The sequence below is a fragment of the Ceratotherium simum genome, chromosome 18 (assembly GCF_057802395.1).
Source record: "Ceratotherium simum simum isolate JZ-2026a chromosome 18, ASM5780239v1, whole genome shotgun sequence".
Classification (NCBI taxonomy): domain Eukaryota; kingdom Metazoa; phylum Chordata; class Mammalia; order Perissodactyla; family Rhinocerotidae; genus Ceratotherium; species Ceratotherium simum.
In genome coordinates, this window is record NC_141917.1 from 37,648,884 (window position 1) to 37,667,760 (window position 18,877).

Here is an 18,877-nt window from a genome sequence, read left to right on the forward strand (position 1 = left end):
CAAATATTTAGCCTTTCAGAAAAACAAATGAGCATCTGGAATAATTAGGTTTTGACACATAGGATCCAATCCAACATGCTGAACTAGAAATGAAGCTCTCAGAAAACCACAGCCAGGATTTGGCTAATGGGGCACCATTTCCCACTCAAGACTATCCACTAAATAACTAAGATTCTTATAGCCAGGAAAAGAAAATATAAATTCTAACAGTACTTTTTTTTAATAAAGTCAGAGAAAAAGACTGAGTCACTGGTTCAGGATATGACTAAATTCCTCCAGGGTAAAAGACAGTGGTTAAGATCCTGGGCTCTGGGGCTGGCCCCGTGGCTTAGGGGTTAAGTGCACGTGCTCTCGCTGCTGGTGGCCCGGGTTCGGATCCCCGGCGCACACTGACGCACTGCTTCTCCGGCCATGCTGAGGCCGCGTCCCACATACAGCAACTAGAAGGATGTGCAGCTATGACATACAACTATCTACTGGGGCTTTGGGGGAAAAAATAAATAAAAAAAAAAAAAGATCCTGGGCTCTGAGCCAGATCCCTGGGTTCAAATTCCAGCTTCTCCACTTTGAAGCTGTCTGACCACTTAACCTCTCCATAATCTGGTTTTCAAAGCTGTAACAGGACACAAATAGTACCTTTTGTAGGGTCATTCTAAGCACTCAGTCAGATAATATAAATAAAGACACTTATAACAGTGTCTGGCACATAGTTAGAACTTAGCAGGTGATACTCCATTTTGACCATCTTTTGTAGAATAAACCACTGATATTGCTTTCTCCTGTGTGACCAGTTAAAACATTTCAACAGTAATTCTTTCCTCCACTAAATTAATGTAAAAATAACTGTGACAGATAATGCCTAAAATCTTGATTTACTGTGGACATTTAAGTCAACATAGTAGCATGTTTTTCAAATAAAACAATAGACATATTTCTAGGCACAGAGATTGCACATTTTGTGAACTTTAACTCAGATAAAGTAGAACCACCGCATGTCTAGTTACTGATTATGAAAAGAATTTGAGATTGTGTGGGTGTTCAGCTTGTTTAAATACTTGATAAGAGAAATAAAAATATAAAACTATAAAAAAATACATATTTTAAAAATCACAGTAAAGTTATGTTTCTAGGAAGGAATCCTATTTCAAACATCACAGGCTTCTAAGTATTACCTTATATGGTTGTATTTCCTAGTCATTAAACATTTACAGCAATGTGCTTGTAGTATCCATGGCACTGATTTAAGACACATTTTGGTCATTACTATGTCTTGCTGTTGGCCTGCAGTGAGCTCTTACATAATTAGGGCTGAATACACTGCACTTTTAAAATTAAACCAAGCCTCTGGGAAAGAATCATGGAAATAGATGGTTAAAGGACACCCAGGCAATTAACAAGCAGGATAAAGTTAAAAATTGAACATAGGAAAGTAGGTTAAGAGCTTTTCTCTCTCTTTCCAACATGATTTGTTGATACAGAAAGAATATACTTAGCTTTACTTTATACAGGAAAAAGAGCGAAGCAAACCACATTTCAGTCAATAAGCAAATTCTTTTGCTATTTTCCAACGGATTTTTCTCTTTTTAAGCACACAATTCTGAAATAATTCTCCATGTGATTGACTTTTAAAATAAGCTTGAAAATACTTGATGCTTTCCAGAATCATACAGTGTAACAATGGACTAATAAAGATTGAAATGTTAAAATTCTGAGATAATTTTACTGCAGTTAAGCAATTGCTTTTTTACAAAAAAATGCATGCAAAAGTATTGATTATTTGTGATGGTTTACAGAAAAAAAAATCTAAGGAATAAATAAGTAAAAAAATTCTAAAATTTAGCTGATGATTAAATATTATAGAATTAACACATCATGACTTTCTCTAGTGGCGTATCATTTTGTACAATTTCTCTATTGGCATTATTTCCCTCCATTAAAGTTATACCCTTATGTATCTGTCTTCTGTATTAGACAAAAAGCCCTGCAAGGCTGTGACTTGGTTTCATTCTTTTTTGTATCTAAAGCACCTAATAGTCCCTGAAAATATACTCAGCCCTCAGTAAATATTTACACAATGAGTGAATACATGTGTATAACCCCATGTCTTTTAGATAAACCACTATTGTTTCTTTATTTGTACTTATATAGTAATCATTAACAAGCTAACAAAAAGAAAGTGAAAAGGGAATCTAATATTTATTTAAATATTGGCTATGTGTCAGGCACCTTTCACATATTATTTATTATCACAATATTCTTAAGGGGACAGATATTATTTTCTCAAATTTTACAGATTAGCTTCAAAGAAGTTGAACATCTCCTCAAATCAAGTTAAAAGGGTTAAGGTTCTGACTTTTCTGAGGTTATGTCTGGGTCCCCTTCCCACCATCAAGTTGCAACAGGTTGCTTTGCCTTAGCATTATTAGGGTTTTGTTGCAAATACAAACCAGATCTGAGAGTAAAACAGAGAGATAAATAGTAATATTGTACTTCTTTTTCACTGTAGCTTGATCTTTCTTTTTGAAAATTAAGACCGCTTCCCTTTTTTTCTCCTACTTTTTATCGTAAAATAAAACACATACAGAATACAGTGATAAGTCAAACACCCTTGAAATTACCACCCCGGAAAAGAAACAGAACTTCACCACCATGTCCACAGTCCCAATCATGTACCCTCCCACCCTCCAAAATAACAGCTCTGCTGACTTTCATAGTAGTTGCTGCCTTGACTTTCTATACAGTTTCATCAATTATATTCCTAGATTGCATAGTTTGGTCTGCCCCAAGCCTCCATTTTCAATTTCTATTGAGTGTCACGTAATCTACAAATTCCCCTCCATCCCATTCTTTTCTTTACTATTTATCTGTTAAAGAGCCTGGGTGGCAGGCCCATCAGTTCTCCAAGACTGGATTTTGCTGATTACATGGTCAAGGTGCAAGTTCAGCATGTTCCTCCACCCTCTGTATTTCCTGCAGTTTGGCTCCTGAACCCAGAGGCCTGATTACACTCAGACTCCACCCCCTTGACAAAACTATAGGTTCTTTCATCAAGAAGATGCAACATCCAGTTTTGCTCTTTTTTATTATTAGTGGTCATTGATGCTCAACATCTAGATAGATGCATTAATTGAATGGGGGGTGTAAAATCATTATTTTCTAATTATATCACTACCTTTTCATGTATGAGCTTTAATAATTTTATAAGGACACTTTTTTTCCTCCTCTACTGTTTGGTTACACATTGGTTCAGATAATATAGAAAAAACAGGGTAAATGCTTGATTCTTTTATTTATCCAAGTTTCAAGGTAATGAATTGCATCCCTCTGAGTTTCAGCCAGTAAACATTTTTTATATCATTATGAACTCAAATTTAAACATCTGATGAGTTTGAATTCATTGAAATTCGTATCCTTTTTGAAGTCTATCTTGGCTTGTTCCAGTTGGCCCTGATTCTTTTTTATATTACTCTGGCAGTATTTGATAACTTTCTTACTATCTGGTATGTCAAATTTTTCCAGGCCCTTAATATATATTTCCTGCCCCAGACCTGGGATGAGCCACTCCATTCTCCTCTTCAAATTACTGCAGACTTCTTGCTATTGGACTGTGTTAATCCCATCCCAGTTTCAGCCGCTCTTCCAAAATACCTGTTGGTTCTGTATGAGGTCTGCCTGTTCTTGGGTGTATCAGATGACCTTGCTTCCCATTATTTCCTTCCTTTGTCCTACGTGAAGGTTCCAAAGACACAGGTCTTGCAATTGTCGTAGATTTGTCCCAACCTACTTATCTTTTAAGTTCATAAAGATAGTTTTGCTGTAAAAGTTGTCCAGGGTATTCTTGGTTTTGCTATCTATCTGTTCTATCTGTTTTTTATGTGCAAAAACTAAGCTACCATTATCTTCTCAGACTCAAGTTCCCTTTCCTTTTGAAAATTATGTCAACTTCAGTTTTCTTGTATCAAGATCTATGATATCCTTTCCATTAACTTTACACAAGGATCAATTTAATAGTGCTTACTCAGAAAAATTTTGGTTGGATATTTTTTTCTTTAAGTTTGGTGAACACAATAAAAGAAGCTACTTACTACAGAATTAAAATTCAAAATTAATCCTCTTTCAAAATACTGACTCAGAATTTATTAGTTAAACCTATAGACAGTACTAATTTCTCATCCTTATACAATAGGGCTTTAAATGAAATGTGCACTGTTACCAAGTAGCACGATTTGGCAAAAGCAAAAAAAAAAAAAAAAAAGATGATACATACCAGAAAGTAATATCATTCTTTCTTCATGTCATTGCTCAAAGAGATACGTTTTTAACTTTATTTTGATGAAGATAGCATTGATTCCAAAGACATTTAAATAGCTTTTATAGGGCTGTGAAACAAGAGCCATCCCAAGATATCCACAATATATATTCCCCAATTTTTTTTAAAAAACTACACAAAAGCAAGCATTATAGTAAATAGAATTACTACAAGTTTGTATGTATATTATTTAAATGGCTTCAAATCTTATTTCTAAGAACATGTTTCTGTGGTTTAGATTAGGCTACCCACACTAAATTAAGATCCTCAGTTTTTTGTAGCAAATACAGGGGAAAAGACCATATAGTTGTTGGAAATTGTGTATAAAAACCAAGACTGAGCATAATGTTGCTAAAATTTCTTAATTCTTCATATTTATTGAGTGCCTTCTTTGCGCCACACATGCATCTAGCCCTGGGAATACAGTGGTCAAAACAATTTAAAAACCCTCATCCTAAGTGGGGCTTAAATTTTAGATGAGGGGAGATAATAACCAAATTAGATAAACAAAACATTTAGTGTAATAAATTTTGATAAGTTCCATGAAGAAAAGGCAGAGCAGAGATATGGGAAGTAACTGATAATCAGGAGTACAGAATGGGGTTGAAATTTTACTCAGGTTATATTTGTTTATAATTTTCTATTATTGAGAAAAAAATTATAGAGGCCAGCCTTTTGGCATAGTGGTTAAGTTTGTGTGCTCTGCTTCGGCAACCCAGAGTCAGTGGGTTTGGATCCCAGGCACAGACCCACACACTGCTCATCAAGCCAGGCTGTAGCGGCATCCCACATACAAAATAGAGGAAGACTGGCACAGATGTTAGCTCAGGGTCAATCTTCCTCAAGCAAAAAGAGGAGGATTGGCAACACATGTTAGCTCAGGGCTAATCTTCCTCACCAAAAAAAAAAAAAAAAGAAGAAGAAGAAAGAAACAGAAAAAAATTACAGAGATCACTCTTGTATCCATTTATTTACAAACGTCATATTTTTTTCATAAGATAGTTTACTAGCCTATACATTTTCAAGAACTTTTTATATAGTCAAATTGACCTTTAGGAAGGTTGCAACAATTTACACAGTCTTGGGAGTCATATGTTGGAAAGCTCTCCCCCATAGTGATATTATTAAATAATTCACTAATATTTTTCTAGGAACTCTGATTTCAGTTATTTTCACCATTTATAGATTTAAACCTATTTGGATTTAATTCAGTCACAAACTGATAAGAATGGATTTTACTCAATTATTTTAGTTGATTAATACTATTTATTCTATAACTCTTCTTCTTTATATTGCTTTGAAATTTTTCAAATTTCAAATTTGAGTATATAGTTTATTTTTTTGGTTTTTGTAGTCACTGATATTTTTCCTAATATATATCCTCAATCATAGTTGTTAATATGTAGGAAAGTTGCTGATATATTTTAATGTATTTATCTTAGAATCAGTCATCTTGCTGAACTTTGCAACTAATTCTATCATTCATAAGTTGGTTCAATCAACTCCTTAAGGCAGGTAAACATTATCTGTAAAAAATAATTTAGCCTCCTCTCATCCTAAATATATTTCTAGCTATAATATTGTGCCTTATTGCACTGACTGACCCATCCAGAACCAATCTTCTCTACTCAATCCCTGCTAACCAGGTATCTAGCCTCAAAACTAAACTACCTGGTGGAGAGGGAATTTTTCCCCTCTCAAGGCACGTCTTTCTAGCCACAGCTCTAATTCTTAAATGGCTTGTCCAAGCAAAACTCTATCTTCCTGTATCTTCCATACATTGTTTTTAGTATTATGTTTCTGTGTAAAAATATTAGATAGTTCAAGAAGTCTTAACTTAGGGTCCAAAAATAAATATGCTTGAAGGGAACCACAAACCTCTTGAAATCACAGACAAAATTTTGTAAATTATGCCCTTTTCCAGGGGGGAGGATCCACAGCTTTCATTTTATTCTTAAAGTATTCTATTAGCCTGGAAGCCTAAGAGTCACTAACATAAATGGATAGCCATAAATAATTTAGTAAAATCAATAATTACAGCTAATAGAATTGTGGGGTTATTTATAATGTTCAATATATATACAACCATTACTAGGTGCTTTTAGCATATATTTTTTGCTATTTTATATATTTAAAAAATACAGACAATATATCTGTCTCTAATCTTCATCCTAATTCACTCACATGATTATTCAAGACATATCAAATTTGTTGCTCAGAACAAAGCTTTTTCAAAACAATTATTTAAACAATGAATGACTCTTTTACAGAAAAAATAAGGAATACTCTTTCTCCCGATAAGTACTACTCGTATAACTTTCAATATTCATTTTATCAGCCTCTGCTCACGTCTCTCAAACAACTAAGATTGCATAATTTTTAATAAAGTATATTCTCTTTTTAAAAAATAACAACGCTAACATATTCTGCAAGGGCAATAAGCGACATCTGCTCTAAAACGACATAAAAAAGATTTTAAAAATCAGTCTTTCAAATTTGCAATCTTTCTTAATTTATATTTCTCAATAACCATTTTTCATAGACTATTAAATCTAACAATAAAAAAGAAAATGAAAGAATTTAGCAAGTTATGAATCATCTTATTGGGCTCATATATAACACTTAAGTGATTTGAAATAAGATCCCAAATGGTTCAACTATGCCATTTTCTGATGAAAATAAAGATTAACAGGAAGGAGTACATGCAACTCAATGCCATTAGAATTTTCCCTGAAAGCCATTTCAAAATGTTCAATACCATAGCATTCTATACCAACCTAGAAGATAATACTGTTATATCTGGAAAAGCGCAGATAGAAGATGTATTAGAAGTTTTCCAATGCTAATTGCCTCATGGGTGAACCTACTGTCTATAGCACATACAAAAACTGCCATCGCACATCAGGGCTTCTGCTGCCCAGACTTCCGTGAAGATAGAAAGAAAACACAACAGCATATCACTTCACAGGCACATTTGCTTAAGGAATTCTGAAGATTGTCAGGTGTGTACGTAGAGAATATTTTCTTTTCTCTAATAGTTCACACTACATAATTCTGTTTCAATTTTGCTTTCATAATAATAAGAAACATTACATAGCATTAAGTGCAGAGCATAATTTCTAAGTACTACATATCTAGACACTATATAAATATTTATAATACAAATATAAAATAAATATCCTCCCAACAACCCAATAAGATACATATATTCTAGTCCTCTTTTTATAATTGAGGAAATGGAGCTCCAGATACTAAGGTGATGGAGCTGGGATTCTAACCTGAACAGCCTGGCTCCAGAGTCTGTGTTCTTAACAAAACTAAATGTTCCCTCAAAACATACCCATAGTCTTTATGAAAAGTAAAACAGTATTAAAGGATTGTAAGAAGAACATGTAAGCCCTGCCCCATTCCTTTCACTCTACACACCCACCTTCCTAATTCAAACACCTTAATTCTTTCTTTTGACATTTGATTCCTATTTCAAAAAGAACAAGAAATCAACAATTCAAAGAGACTTATGCACCCCTATGTTCATTGCAGCATTATTCACTATAGCCAAGATGTGGAAGCAACCCAAGTGCCCTCCTTCTACGGATGAATGGATAAAGATGTGGTATATATATATATATATATATATATATATATATATGTATACACACACAACGAAATACTACTCAGCCATCAAAAAAAGACAAAATCGTCCCATTTGCAACAACATGGATGGACCTTGAGGGTATGTTAAGTGAAATAAGCCCAACAGAGAATGACAAAAACTGCACGATTTCCCTCATATGTGGAAGATAAACAAACACATGGATAAAGAGAAGAGATTAGTAGTTATCAGAGGGGAAGGGGGCTGGGGGGTGAGCAAAAGGGGTGAATTGGCACATATGTATGGTGATGGATAAAAATTAGACTGCTGGTGGTGAGCATGATGCAGTCTACACAGACACTGATAAATAATAATGTACACCTGAAATTACACAATGTTATAAACATTATGACCTGAGTAAAATAATTGAAAAAATAAAAATAAATAATAAAATACAGTTTGAAATATGTAAAAAAAAAAAGAAATTGATATATCGACTTTAAACCCTGCTAATTTCCAATTATGGCAGATGAGGATTTAGCTTTCTTATAACACCCAACCCTCATTTACCTTTCTCTTGCCCTCCCAGAATAATTGGATAATATTTGCTTAAATTAGTCAATTTTGTTTACATTATTATGACCAGATAAGTGTTATTCACTGCTGAGCCAAGCAATGCATTGTGATTTTTTCCCCTATTTTATACACCTTCAAATCATTCTAGAGTTGATAAAGATCTTTTATTTATTTGCTTGTATTCAATATACCCTACAGGTATTCAAATGAACGTCCTAGATATCTTGCTCCAAATGATTTGTGGAACACCTATTAACATTCCTTTTCAAATGCTGACATTCATCCATTTTTTTCCTCCCCTGAAGGCCTTTCTCCAGAGCCCTCTGCTTTCCTGCCCCGTCTGAATTGGTTTCCTTCAAGGCCAGCTTATCAGGAGTAACTAACTCCTGGTGCCCTGGGCCTTTCTTTCAAAGTTCTTGCATGTTAGATCCCATATCCTGTCTTCTACGTTTTCACATTTATTTGGTGTAATTCCTTGCTTTGCCAGAGCGCATCATCCAGTTACTTACTAAGAAAGGATATCATAGGTGGTTAATATTAAAGTTCTTGAATTCTGAATGTCTTTATTTAATCTTCATATTATGGCAGGGTATACAATTCTTTTAGAAATCACTTTCTTTCAGAATTTTGTAGACTTTGTTACATTGTCATTTAGTTAGAGTATTCTTCCCTAACTTGATACGTAAGCTTCTCTTTGGAAAATTTTAATATTTTTTTCTGGCTCAGTAGTGTTCTGAAGCATCTGTGTGGTGACCCTTGGTGGGCTCTTTTTCTTTCATGGTGCTGGGCATGACTTCTCAAAGAAGTCACTTCACTCCTTGCTGTCTGGAAAATTTGTTTAAAATGTCTCTGTTAATTCAAAATGTCCATTTTCACACTTTATTCTCATTCTGGAACTCTTTTTATAGATTTTGACCTTATGAATTAACCTTTATTTTGCTTATATTTTCTATTCTCTCTTTTCTTTTTGCTCTAATTTTGAGTTTTCCTAGACTTTATGTGCCAACTCATTACATCCTAACACTTTTTTTTTATTCTCTGGGTACTCTTTTCGTAACATATTGTTCTTATTGTATAGATAAAATATCTTCCTGAAGATATTATTATAGAGTATTTTTTAATAATGTTGTAATGTCCCCTTATCCCAAATGCCTTTCTGTTCTCTGGACTTTCTTTTGCTGTTTGATTTAGTCTTTCTCTTTCTTGATGGAGACATTTCTCAAAAGTCTTGCAATCTTTTGCTTTCAGATTATATTAGATGATGGAATATCAAAATATAATTATAGTCTCTATGTACATATGTGAGGCTTTTTGCAAGGTCACTAGGTAATAAATAAGAATTTGGAAGACCTTGAAATGTCTCCCATTGAAGGTATTTTCTCTACTTTCCTGCCTGGAGAGAATTGACCTGGCTCCAAGCATTCTAATGTTAGAATTGAGAGTTCTGTATTCACTAAGGAGACCCTTATTTAATCCTCCTGGTTTCAGCCTGGCTTGCCTGGAAACTACTTCTTAATTGGTACCTTCATGTCCTGAATACTTTTGGGGTTCAATGGTGAAGGACTGTGGAAGTAGAATAATTTATCCACTAGCTTTCTATTTTCCAAAATGTTTTTGCGATCTCTTGTTCTCTGTTTTCTCTTCTTCTATTTGTCCGTGTCTGTGTGTTTTTTCATATTATTTTGGAATGGTTTCAAGAGAGAAGAAGAATAAATGATCAGGTTTAATCCATAATGTTTCCCTGCAGGTTTGGAGAATTATTTATACCGGTAGCCTTGTTTCTTTTTAGATAAAAGAGCTGGAGTGACAGAATTAAGATTCAAAAGAGCTGAATTCCTGGCCCAGTTCTTACTATCTATCTATGTCACTGTGTTCATGCTGTTTAAGCTCCCTGCAGTTTCATTTAGTCATCTGTATATTGGGCGGGGAAGCGTAACAGTTGGAACACATACTTGCAGGTGACAGCAGGCAGGAGATGCCAGGTATTGCTGTAGGGAAAGAAAGAGCTTTCTTTATCTAGATTCATTAATTCTGAGATTAAATGTGTGCATGCCCTAGTTGGAGACTAATTCTCCGTACATTCATTTAGTAATATTTGTTAAAAGTCTGTTATGTTGACCCAGCAATTCCCAACAGAAGTGAAAATATATGTCTGCCCAAAAAATTGTACAAAAATATTCATATCAGCAGTATTTCATAGCGGCCAAAAGGAAGAAACAATCCAGATGTCCATCAACTGATGAATGGATAAATGAAATTTGGTATAGCCACACAACGGAAATAAAAAAGGGCAAAAGCAAAAAGGGAATAAAGTACTGATACATGCCACGACATGGATGAAACTTGAAAACATTATGCTAAGTGAAAGAAGCCAATAACAAAAGATTACATAGCATATGACTCCCTCGATATGAAATGTCCAGAACAAAAAAAAATCCATAGGACAGAAAGTAGATTAATGGTTGCTTCGAGCTGTGGGAGGAAGAGGGGAAGGGGAAGATAGACATGAGCGCTAACGGGTACGGGGTTCCTTTTCGGGGTGATAAAATTTTCTAAAATTGATTGTGGTAATGGTTGCACAACTCTATGAATATACTAGAAAACATTCAATCATACACTTTAAATGAGTGAATTATATCTCAAAAAAGCTATTAAAAAATAAAGCAGGGGTTACCTCTGTGGTGTAGTGGTTAAGTTCGACACCCTCTGCTTCGGCAGCCTGGGTTCCGGGTTCGGATCCTGGGCACAGACCTACACCACTCATCAGCCGTGCTGTGGTGGCAACCCACATACAAAACAGAGGAAGACTGGCACAGGTGTTAGCTCAGGGCTAATCTTCCTCAAGCAAAAAAACAGGAAGGTTGGCAACAGATGTTAGCACAGGGTGAATCTTCCTCAGCAAAAAAAAAAGAAAATAAAAAAATACAGCATCTGAGAAAGCTCAGGAAAAAGTCTATTATGTGCATTTTCTGATATTAGGAACATAAAATTGAATAATACTGATGAGGTCATGGAGCTTAAATTGTAGTAGAGGGACATACATAAAATATAACTTTAAATTCTGATGAAACAAGAAGCCTAGACAGAAAGTAAAATGGAGGGGGGAGTGTTTAGGATGATCACAATATTAAACAAATCTAAAGGACAAGAAGACACCAGCTATGATGCAGAATGATGAAAAGTGAAAAGAGAATTCAGGGAGTAGGGTTAAATATCACATCAAAATCTCTGTAGCAGAAGAGAACTGAACTTGTTCCAGGAGCTGAAAATTTGCCCAGGTGGCTGGAAAACAGTGAGGGCGTGAGCAGGCGTGTCATGAGGTTGCATAGAGAGGTTGAAATTACGCAAAATCTTGTAGCTCGTGGACAGTTGTCAAATGTCTTCTAAGAGTAATGGGAAGCCTCTGAAGGGTTTTAAGCAGCATGATATCATTATTAGATTTGCTTTTTAAGATCATTCTTGCCACTCTATGATGAATAGAATGCAGGATAGTTTTGACTTTCTGTCCTAAAACTGCCTGTGCATATCTACACAGGAATGTCAACGTGGATGAACCTACACCACTCTTGTAATTTTAAGAGGTGTCTCAACTGGCAGCAGTGTTTTAATTGGTAAAATCAATAGGTATAGATTCTCTAAAATGTTCATAGCTGGTAATTCCATTCCCTAAACTTTGCCCAGTAAAAATGAAGAGAAATGCACAAAGACATTTGTTGCAGCACTACTTATAACACTGGAAACAAACTTGAATGCACAAAATTTGTGAATAGTTGCTAACTCTGTATGTGTAATTAGCTTTACTTCTTTAGAATTATAGTTAATGTCTTGAAAATAAAAACATGTCTATGTAAATAAGATTGTCAAATTGTAAATCCAGGGCATGCATAATTTTGCTACTTTGCTTTAACTGAGTGGTCAGTTATTAGGTGAAACAGTTGAAGAATACTATGGGAAAATTAGCTAATAAACTTGAAATTAATAAATGGAGAAACTAATAATAAAGGGGGAAATTAATAAATGGGGAAACTAATAAATGGGGAAATTAACTAACAAACTTGAAAAGAGTCATGAAATCAATTTTTGTCACTCAAACTTGGGTGAAATGTGTCAGATAAATACTCAATTCAAAAATAATCAACATTGATATATAATGCCTACCTGCACATAATCGTACACAGATGTCCCTTGAATAGTTTGTCATGCATACGCAGCACACACACACACACACACACACAGAACTAATAGAGCCAGAAAGGTTTATTTTGCAAAACATAGAAAATTTCAGGATGCACCAGGGAGCATCACCATTTCCAATTTTTTTTTCTGGAAAAATAATGGTAAGTTGTACACATCAAGATGCCTTCACAAAGAAAATTATTTTTAGGAGGAAAGTACTTAGCATAAGTGAAAATAGTATTTTTCCTACTGCACATAGATTTTTTCTTCATTACCACTACCTCAGCTCTTAAAATATATGGTGTCATCCTAATTCATAGTTTGCTACTTCTTTACACGAAATGATAAAATGAAAATTTGACACTGAAAATGTTCAGTACTCCTCAAATAGTGCTAATAGTCTGCCATAATTTGTATTATAGTTACAAGAAACTTTGTTTGAATGTCCTCATCCTAAGCCCAATTTTTGTCTCTAAGTAATGGTGTGAATTATCTGCTAAACACAAGAATTACACTTAGACTGGCAAATTCTCACATCAAAATCACACCAGATATATTTTGCTTGCCTCACACTCACTTGGGGACATAGGTTCATTGAGTGGAATAATGTAGAATTACAAATACTATTTAAATTGTTTTCTGGAGTTGGTGTTGTTTTGATTTGTGGTTTTTGATCAAGCAGAGAGTTTCATTAGATTTTGTTAAATGATCCTATGATAACAATAATAAGAAATATATCATTCTGATGCATTTAAAATTCTGTCATTATTATCCAACACACAAGTTCATAAATACAAGTCCAAACAATTAAATATGAATTGGCAAAAGTGCATCAGCCCAAAGATTCTCAATTTATACTAAGTCCCCAAAAGTAGGTTTAAAGGGAAAGTTACTCAGAAAAAAATGGAAAACATCTTATAATATTTTAATAGTATAATATCACTGTAATATCTACTAAATGCAATTAAATAGTGAAACATTTAATAAAATTAAAAGTTTTATAACTTACATGTACACTAAGAAAAAGTAACTGAATACATTCATGTCTCCAAATCTTTCAAATAATTTCACTTTAAAATTGGGCCTAACAGTTGCTAGAGCCGCTGAGAAAAACTTAATTGAATTTGTCAGATATAAAAAGGTTCACCAATCAGAGAAAAAAATAAATTCTTACGGCTAGTTTTGGTTCCACTGATATGGAAAGCAAGTAAAAGTATCATTTCTGGGAAAATACAGAGTACATTCAGCAAAAAGATAACAAAACAGTAGGCTAATTAGTCCTTAAACCCCAGAAGGTTTGAATTGTTTTCTTGTGAGAGGCTCCTGGAAACAAATGGTCTCTCTCTGACTAACTGTGTAATACGGGTGAAGCTTCCCTCCACTGATGAACACATCAGTGACCCCTGACATCAGTACAGTTGTGGATGCAACATGAGGCAGAGATGGAAGCCACAAATGGCAATATCTTCAGGAAGTGACTCCCGTCCCCAGAGTCCCTGTGTACTTATGACACAACAAGCTTTTCACACAGTTATTCACACTAATTGATGAAAAGCAGCAGAAGAAATAACAAGTCAAGATATAAAATCTCCTTCTTTACCAGAGGCAAGATGTTGGCTGGCAATATATAAGACTAAGAGCAATATTTTTAAGAGCCTTTATGTCAGCATGATCCAACAAAATAATGTCAGAATCCCTGAAATGGCAAATAGTCTGGTGATAAATTCTTCCAAGGTAAACTACTTGCATAACAAAAACCATCCACAAAAGTACTCTAAATATTCTTTCACTCCATTTGAATGATTATATCATAACTATTGGCTGTGAAAGCACAATGCTTGGCCAGAGTCACTTTTTTAGTCAGTGAATAAAACAGTAAAATTTTAGCTAATAAATATACAATCATTGCTAGTAATCTCACAAAAAAAATCATTTAACCTCCAAATTAAATATTTGTGTGTGTTTGTGTGTGTTGTTCACATGAAATTCAATAAGACTGACACCATGTCCTCCCTACATAAAGATCAGTGTAATTTTTTTCTTAAGTAATCATCTATATTTTCCCCAGTTTGGGTGATTACATACCATGGTATAAACAAAAACTTAAGATTTTTTTACTAAATTCTCTAGCTTCCACCCAGTTATTTCTAACAGTATTGACAGTATTGGGCTCTTCTCTAGTCCCTGAAGGTTTCTAACATCATCTTCTCCTGAGAAAGAAGGGAAATACAGTGCCTCTGCCCTACTTACACCAGAGCTAGGAGAAAAGTACCTGCCAGACACAGCAATAGCACGCTTGGGCCCTGGGGGGGAAAGACAGGCACCTAGCTAGCTCTCCGGGAGTCTCAGAGAGAGAAAAGCCCTGCCGCCTAAAGGAAGTGGAAAGGACTCCGTCTTAGAAATCCTTCTGAGAAGGGATACTAGACCATCAGCCACAGTGTTCAAGGCCTGACATGCCCTGAAGTAGCGGGCTCATGTTACACTCAGCAGTGTGGGGCTGACCAAAGAGCAGGCTGAGGAAACTTCCGGCTGTGCAAAGGCTTATGAAAGAGTCAAGGGAAAAATCTCTCTGGGTATCTTTATCTCCAATCTCTCCCCACTTCTCCATGGAAATTCCTTCTTAAGTGTCACTTTCTCAGCCGCTAAATTATTACAGAGCATAAGTCTGGCATTGTAGGAATCACAGCAAAGCACTTCCCTTAGAGTGTCTTCTTCAGGAAAGGGCCCTGAGGTGAACAAATCATGACCATAACATTTCTATTGTGTTGAAGATTATTCACACATAGCTTTTCCTTTACAAAAAAATACTGTTAGAATTTTGTCTTTCTTATTTTTGCTTTTTTCATTACATTTTCCTGACATGTTATAGATTTTGAGACATATATATTGGTGTTGAGATCATATAAAAACATTAATGAAATAATAAGATCTAAATGTCTTCTGTATGCAAATATTTATATGATTCCTTCTTTAGTTTGTTGTTTTAGTAAAACAGTATATACTGTTAATTATGAGTTTTAAAATCTATTTTTTTAGATATCTTCCAGCAAAAACTTAAATCATAGTAATTGTTTAATTTATGTCTGTCATTTTCTTTTTCCAGTTATGCAAGGGAAAATCAAACATTCCAAACTACTCCACACTGGAATTTGTTCAGAGTATTAGGTCACTTTTTAATCATCTCCCATTTCTTTGAAATGCATGAAAAAATTAAACCATCATCTGATTTCAATTTTTTTTCGTTGTTTAGTAACAATTTCTTGTTTTTAAAGAGACATTTTATCTTTATATGACTTACATGGGAAAATGTGGAGAATCTTGAATTTCATGAATTTCATTCATTCAAAAGATTTTGGCACACTATTCCAATTCCTGGAAGGGGGCCATATGTTTTTATTCAGTAAGTGGTGAAAGTTTAATTATTTGAAATATGCCACCATTTTGAAAAGTGTAGTCTCTTTTCACATTGTTGAAGAAATAAAAGTATCATATGTAATCATTTAACTGAGTGTGAAATTAAATCAACAAAGTTTAGCATTTTATTTGCATGTGAACATTGAACCACATATATTTCTGCAAAGACCATGCTTACTTTTGTTATTAAAACTGAAGCCTGTTTCCATGTAAAGTTTTTCATGAAAAGATTGTAACATGGGTTGCAATGTATTTCCATTGAGGACTGAGGGAGAGAGAGTAATCCACATTTGAATTCAACCTTTAAAATGCTAAATAACACGTCAATTTTATATACCTTAGAACACGGTCACTTATAAGTTTGCTTCTATAAGTATCTTCCTAGTGGAGGAAACGTTTGATTATTTAATGGATCCTTTTAACATGAACATTCTTTCAGTCAAACTCTTAATTTTCTATGGACTATAAATGTCATTAGGTTTTATAAGTCCTCCTTTGGACTTTGCTATGTGTTTTTGCAAATAAGACCTTAAAATTACACACTTCCTAAAATCCATTCACTCTATGGATAAATAATAGAGGCTACTGATTTCTGAGACATATAGAGAAGGTGAAGCCAGTCCCTCCAAAGCTTTGTGTGCCAGGAGTATGGGTTTTCCACAGCTAATGGCATTCAGAACTGCGGACAGCTCCCATGAAGGCGAGGAGTCGACGGCAATTTCCCCCGAGTTTCTAAACGTAACTCAAGGTAATGCTGCTTTTTATTGCTATATTTGTTTGCTGTTTAATAGACGCCTATTAAAACTGCTTAGTTTGCACACATGCTCCTTTCGTTGATTCTTTTTCTTTTTCGAACGAGTTCAGTTAAATAAATAAATAAATGCCACTCTGAGTTACTAGGTTTTTTTTTTTTTTTAATTTTAAATGGAATGCCTAACCTTACTCAGGAGCTAATATAAAGCGGCTGCAGGGTGTGCGCACGCTAATAAGAGGATCTACTTCACGACCTTCATTTGATAATCTCTAAACATGCTTATAAGCGAATGAATACTTGGTGACCAATAAGATCAGGAAACGTCTTAATTTTAATTCTCCGAAGCAGAATTTCCCTGACAGCTGACAGCTCTCCTGCCCTTGTTCCCGACCTGGGAAACGGGAAAGAGATTTCCGAAATAGACCTGTAGTCAGGGTCAAGAAAAGGTGTCTCTCTGTCTCAGGAAGGGGGCTCTGGAAAGCCCCCCTTGCCTCTGTTTCAGGAGCTCGAGGCTTCCTGTCACGCTCCTGCCCAACCCGGCAGCGACGGCTCCTCTGAAATCTCAAGTCAGGGACTACCTAAGCGCAAATCACCCTTCCTCAGCCTGCCAGCCACTATTCCGAAGAAATGCATTGAGGATACCCAGTGCCTATAAACAGATGAAAAACAGATTCACACTCCCCAGGGGCGAGAGCGGCTGGAAGAGCGAGGACCTGTCACTGTCTCCGGTGCCCCATCCTCTCCTCCACGGCAAGAGCGTCTTTTTCCCCTTTGGGAGGGACCTACTTCTTGGGGGAGCAAGGCGAGGAAAGGTGTCACCCCCAAGCCGACTTTCTGGCCGCTTCCTTACACTTTCACCTCCGAAGTAAAAGTTTCCCTGGCACAACTTAGCATCCTCCCATGCGGGGGCCACCGTGGCCTTCTTCCCCAACCTGTCCCCAAAGTTCACGAGGCAAAGGAGGAAAGCGTCCCCGGGGCTCCTGGGCAACAGAACTCATCATTCAACCCCCTCCTCGGTGGAAACTAGTTGGAGAAGAGTCGAGCTCCCTCAGCCGGAGTAGCAGCCGCCGGCAGCGCCACCCCACGCCCGCCCGGCACCCCCTCCCTCGGGTCCCCGGGCGCCCCCTCCCAGGAGCGGGGAAGCGCGGGTGAGGGCGCGCCCGGAAGCGAGGGTGGGGCGGCGGCAGGGAGTCCTCACCTGAAATCACTGTAAGGGTGGATAATCCAGAAGCCTGCAGTTTTAACCCTTTCCTGCTCCTTCTCCACCGCCTTCTGGCTCCCAAACATGCGGAGGGAGAATTTGTTGACCCCGGGCTGCAGCATGGAGGTGAACTGCCTCTGCATGAAGCCGTACTGCCGCCGGGGCCCCTCGGCATCCTCGCAGCCCCCGGCCGGCTCCTCGCCGCCGCCGCCGCCGCCGTCCACCTTGAAGCACACGGAGTTGCCGTGCTCCTTCGCGCCGGCCCCGCCGCCCCCCGGCGGGGTGCCCAGGCGCTTCTCGGCCGCGGCCGACCCCGCGCCCGTCGCGGGCGCCTTGGCGGGGAAGACGCTGTTGCCATCGTCCCGGCTGTTGGACGAGGAGTTGGGCTTGCCACCTCCTTCCATGCCCGGAGAACGCGGCCGGCGACGGCGCGGGCTCCAGACTCGCCGGCCGCCCGGCGCCGGGGGCACGAAGCGGAGCGGGCAGGGGCCTGAGCCGGCTGCCGGCGAGCCCGGCTGCCCGTCGCGGCGGCGGCGGCGGCGGCGGCGGCTGCTGCTTCCCGCCCGCGCCGCTGCTCGCTGCGCGCCTCGCTCCCGCCGCCGCCGCTGCCCTCGGCGGCTGCGCTCCGGGCTCCGGCGCGGCTGGTGCTGAGGCTGAGGCTGCCCGAGCGAGGCGAGGCTCCGCTCAGCCCTCGCGCGCCAGCGCCTCCCCTCGGCTGCCCTCTGCTGGCCGGAAAGGGTCTCTGCCCACCCGCACACCGCACGCTCTTCCCCTCGCTCTTGCTCTACTTCTACCCAGCGTGACATTGAACTCAAGAGCCCTCGGAGACATCGATTTGCACATGTTGTGAGAGAC

The 18,877-nt window shown here is 37.4% G+C and overlaps 1 protein-coding gene across 1 annotated transcript in view; it reads right to left on the reverse strand.

Annotated features, from left to right (window-relative positions):
* HCN1 (hyperpolarization activated cyclic nucleotide gated potassium channel 1) overlaps positions 1-18,527 on the reverse strand; it is a 384,938-nt gene extending 366,411 nt beyond the window's left edge. The window contains exon 1 of the mRNA XM_004422795.3: positions 18,020-18,527. Within this exon, the coding sequence (XP_004422852.1) occupies positions 18,020-18,426 (407 nt within the window). The 5' untranslated portion in view covers positions 18,427-18,527. The remainder of the gene's footprint in view (positions 1-18,019) is intronic.
* Between the last annotated feature and the right edge of the window lie 350 nt (positions 18,528-18,877).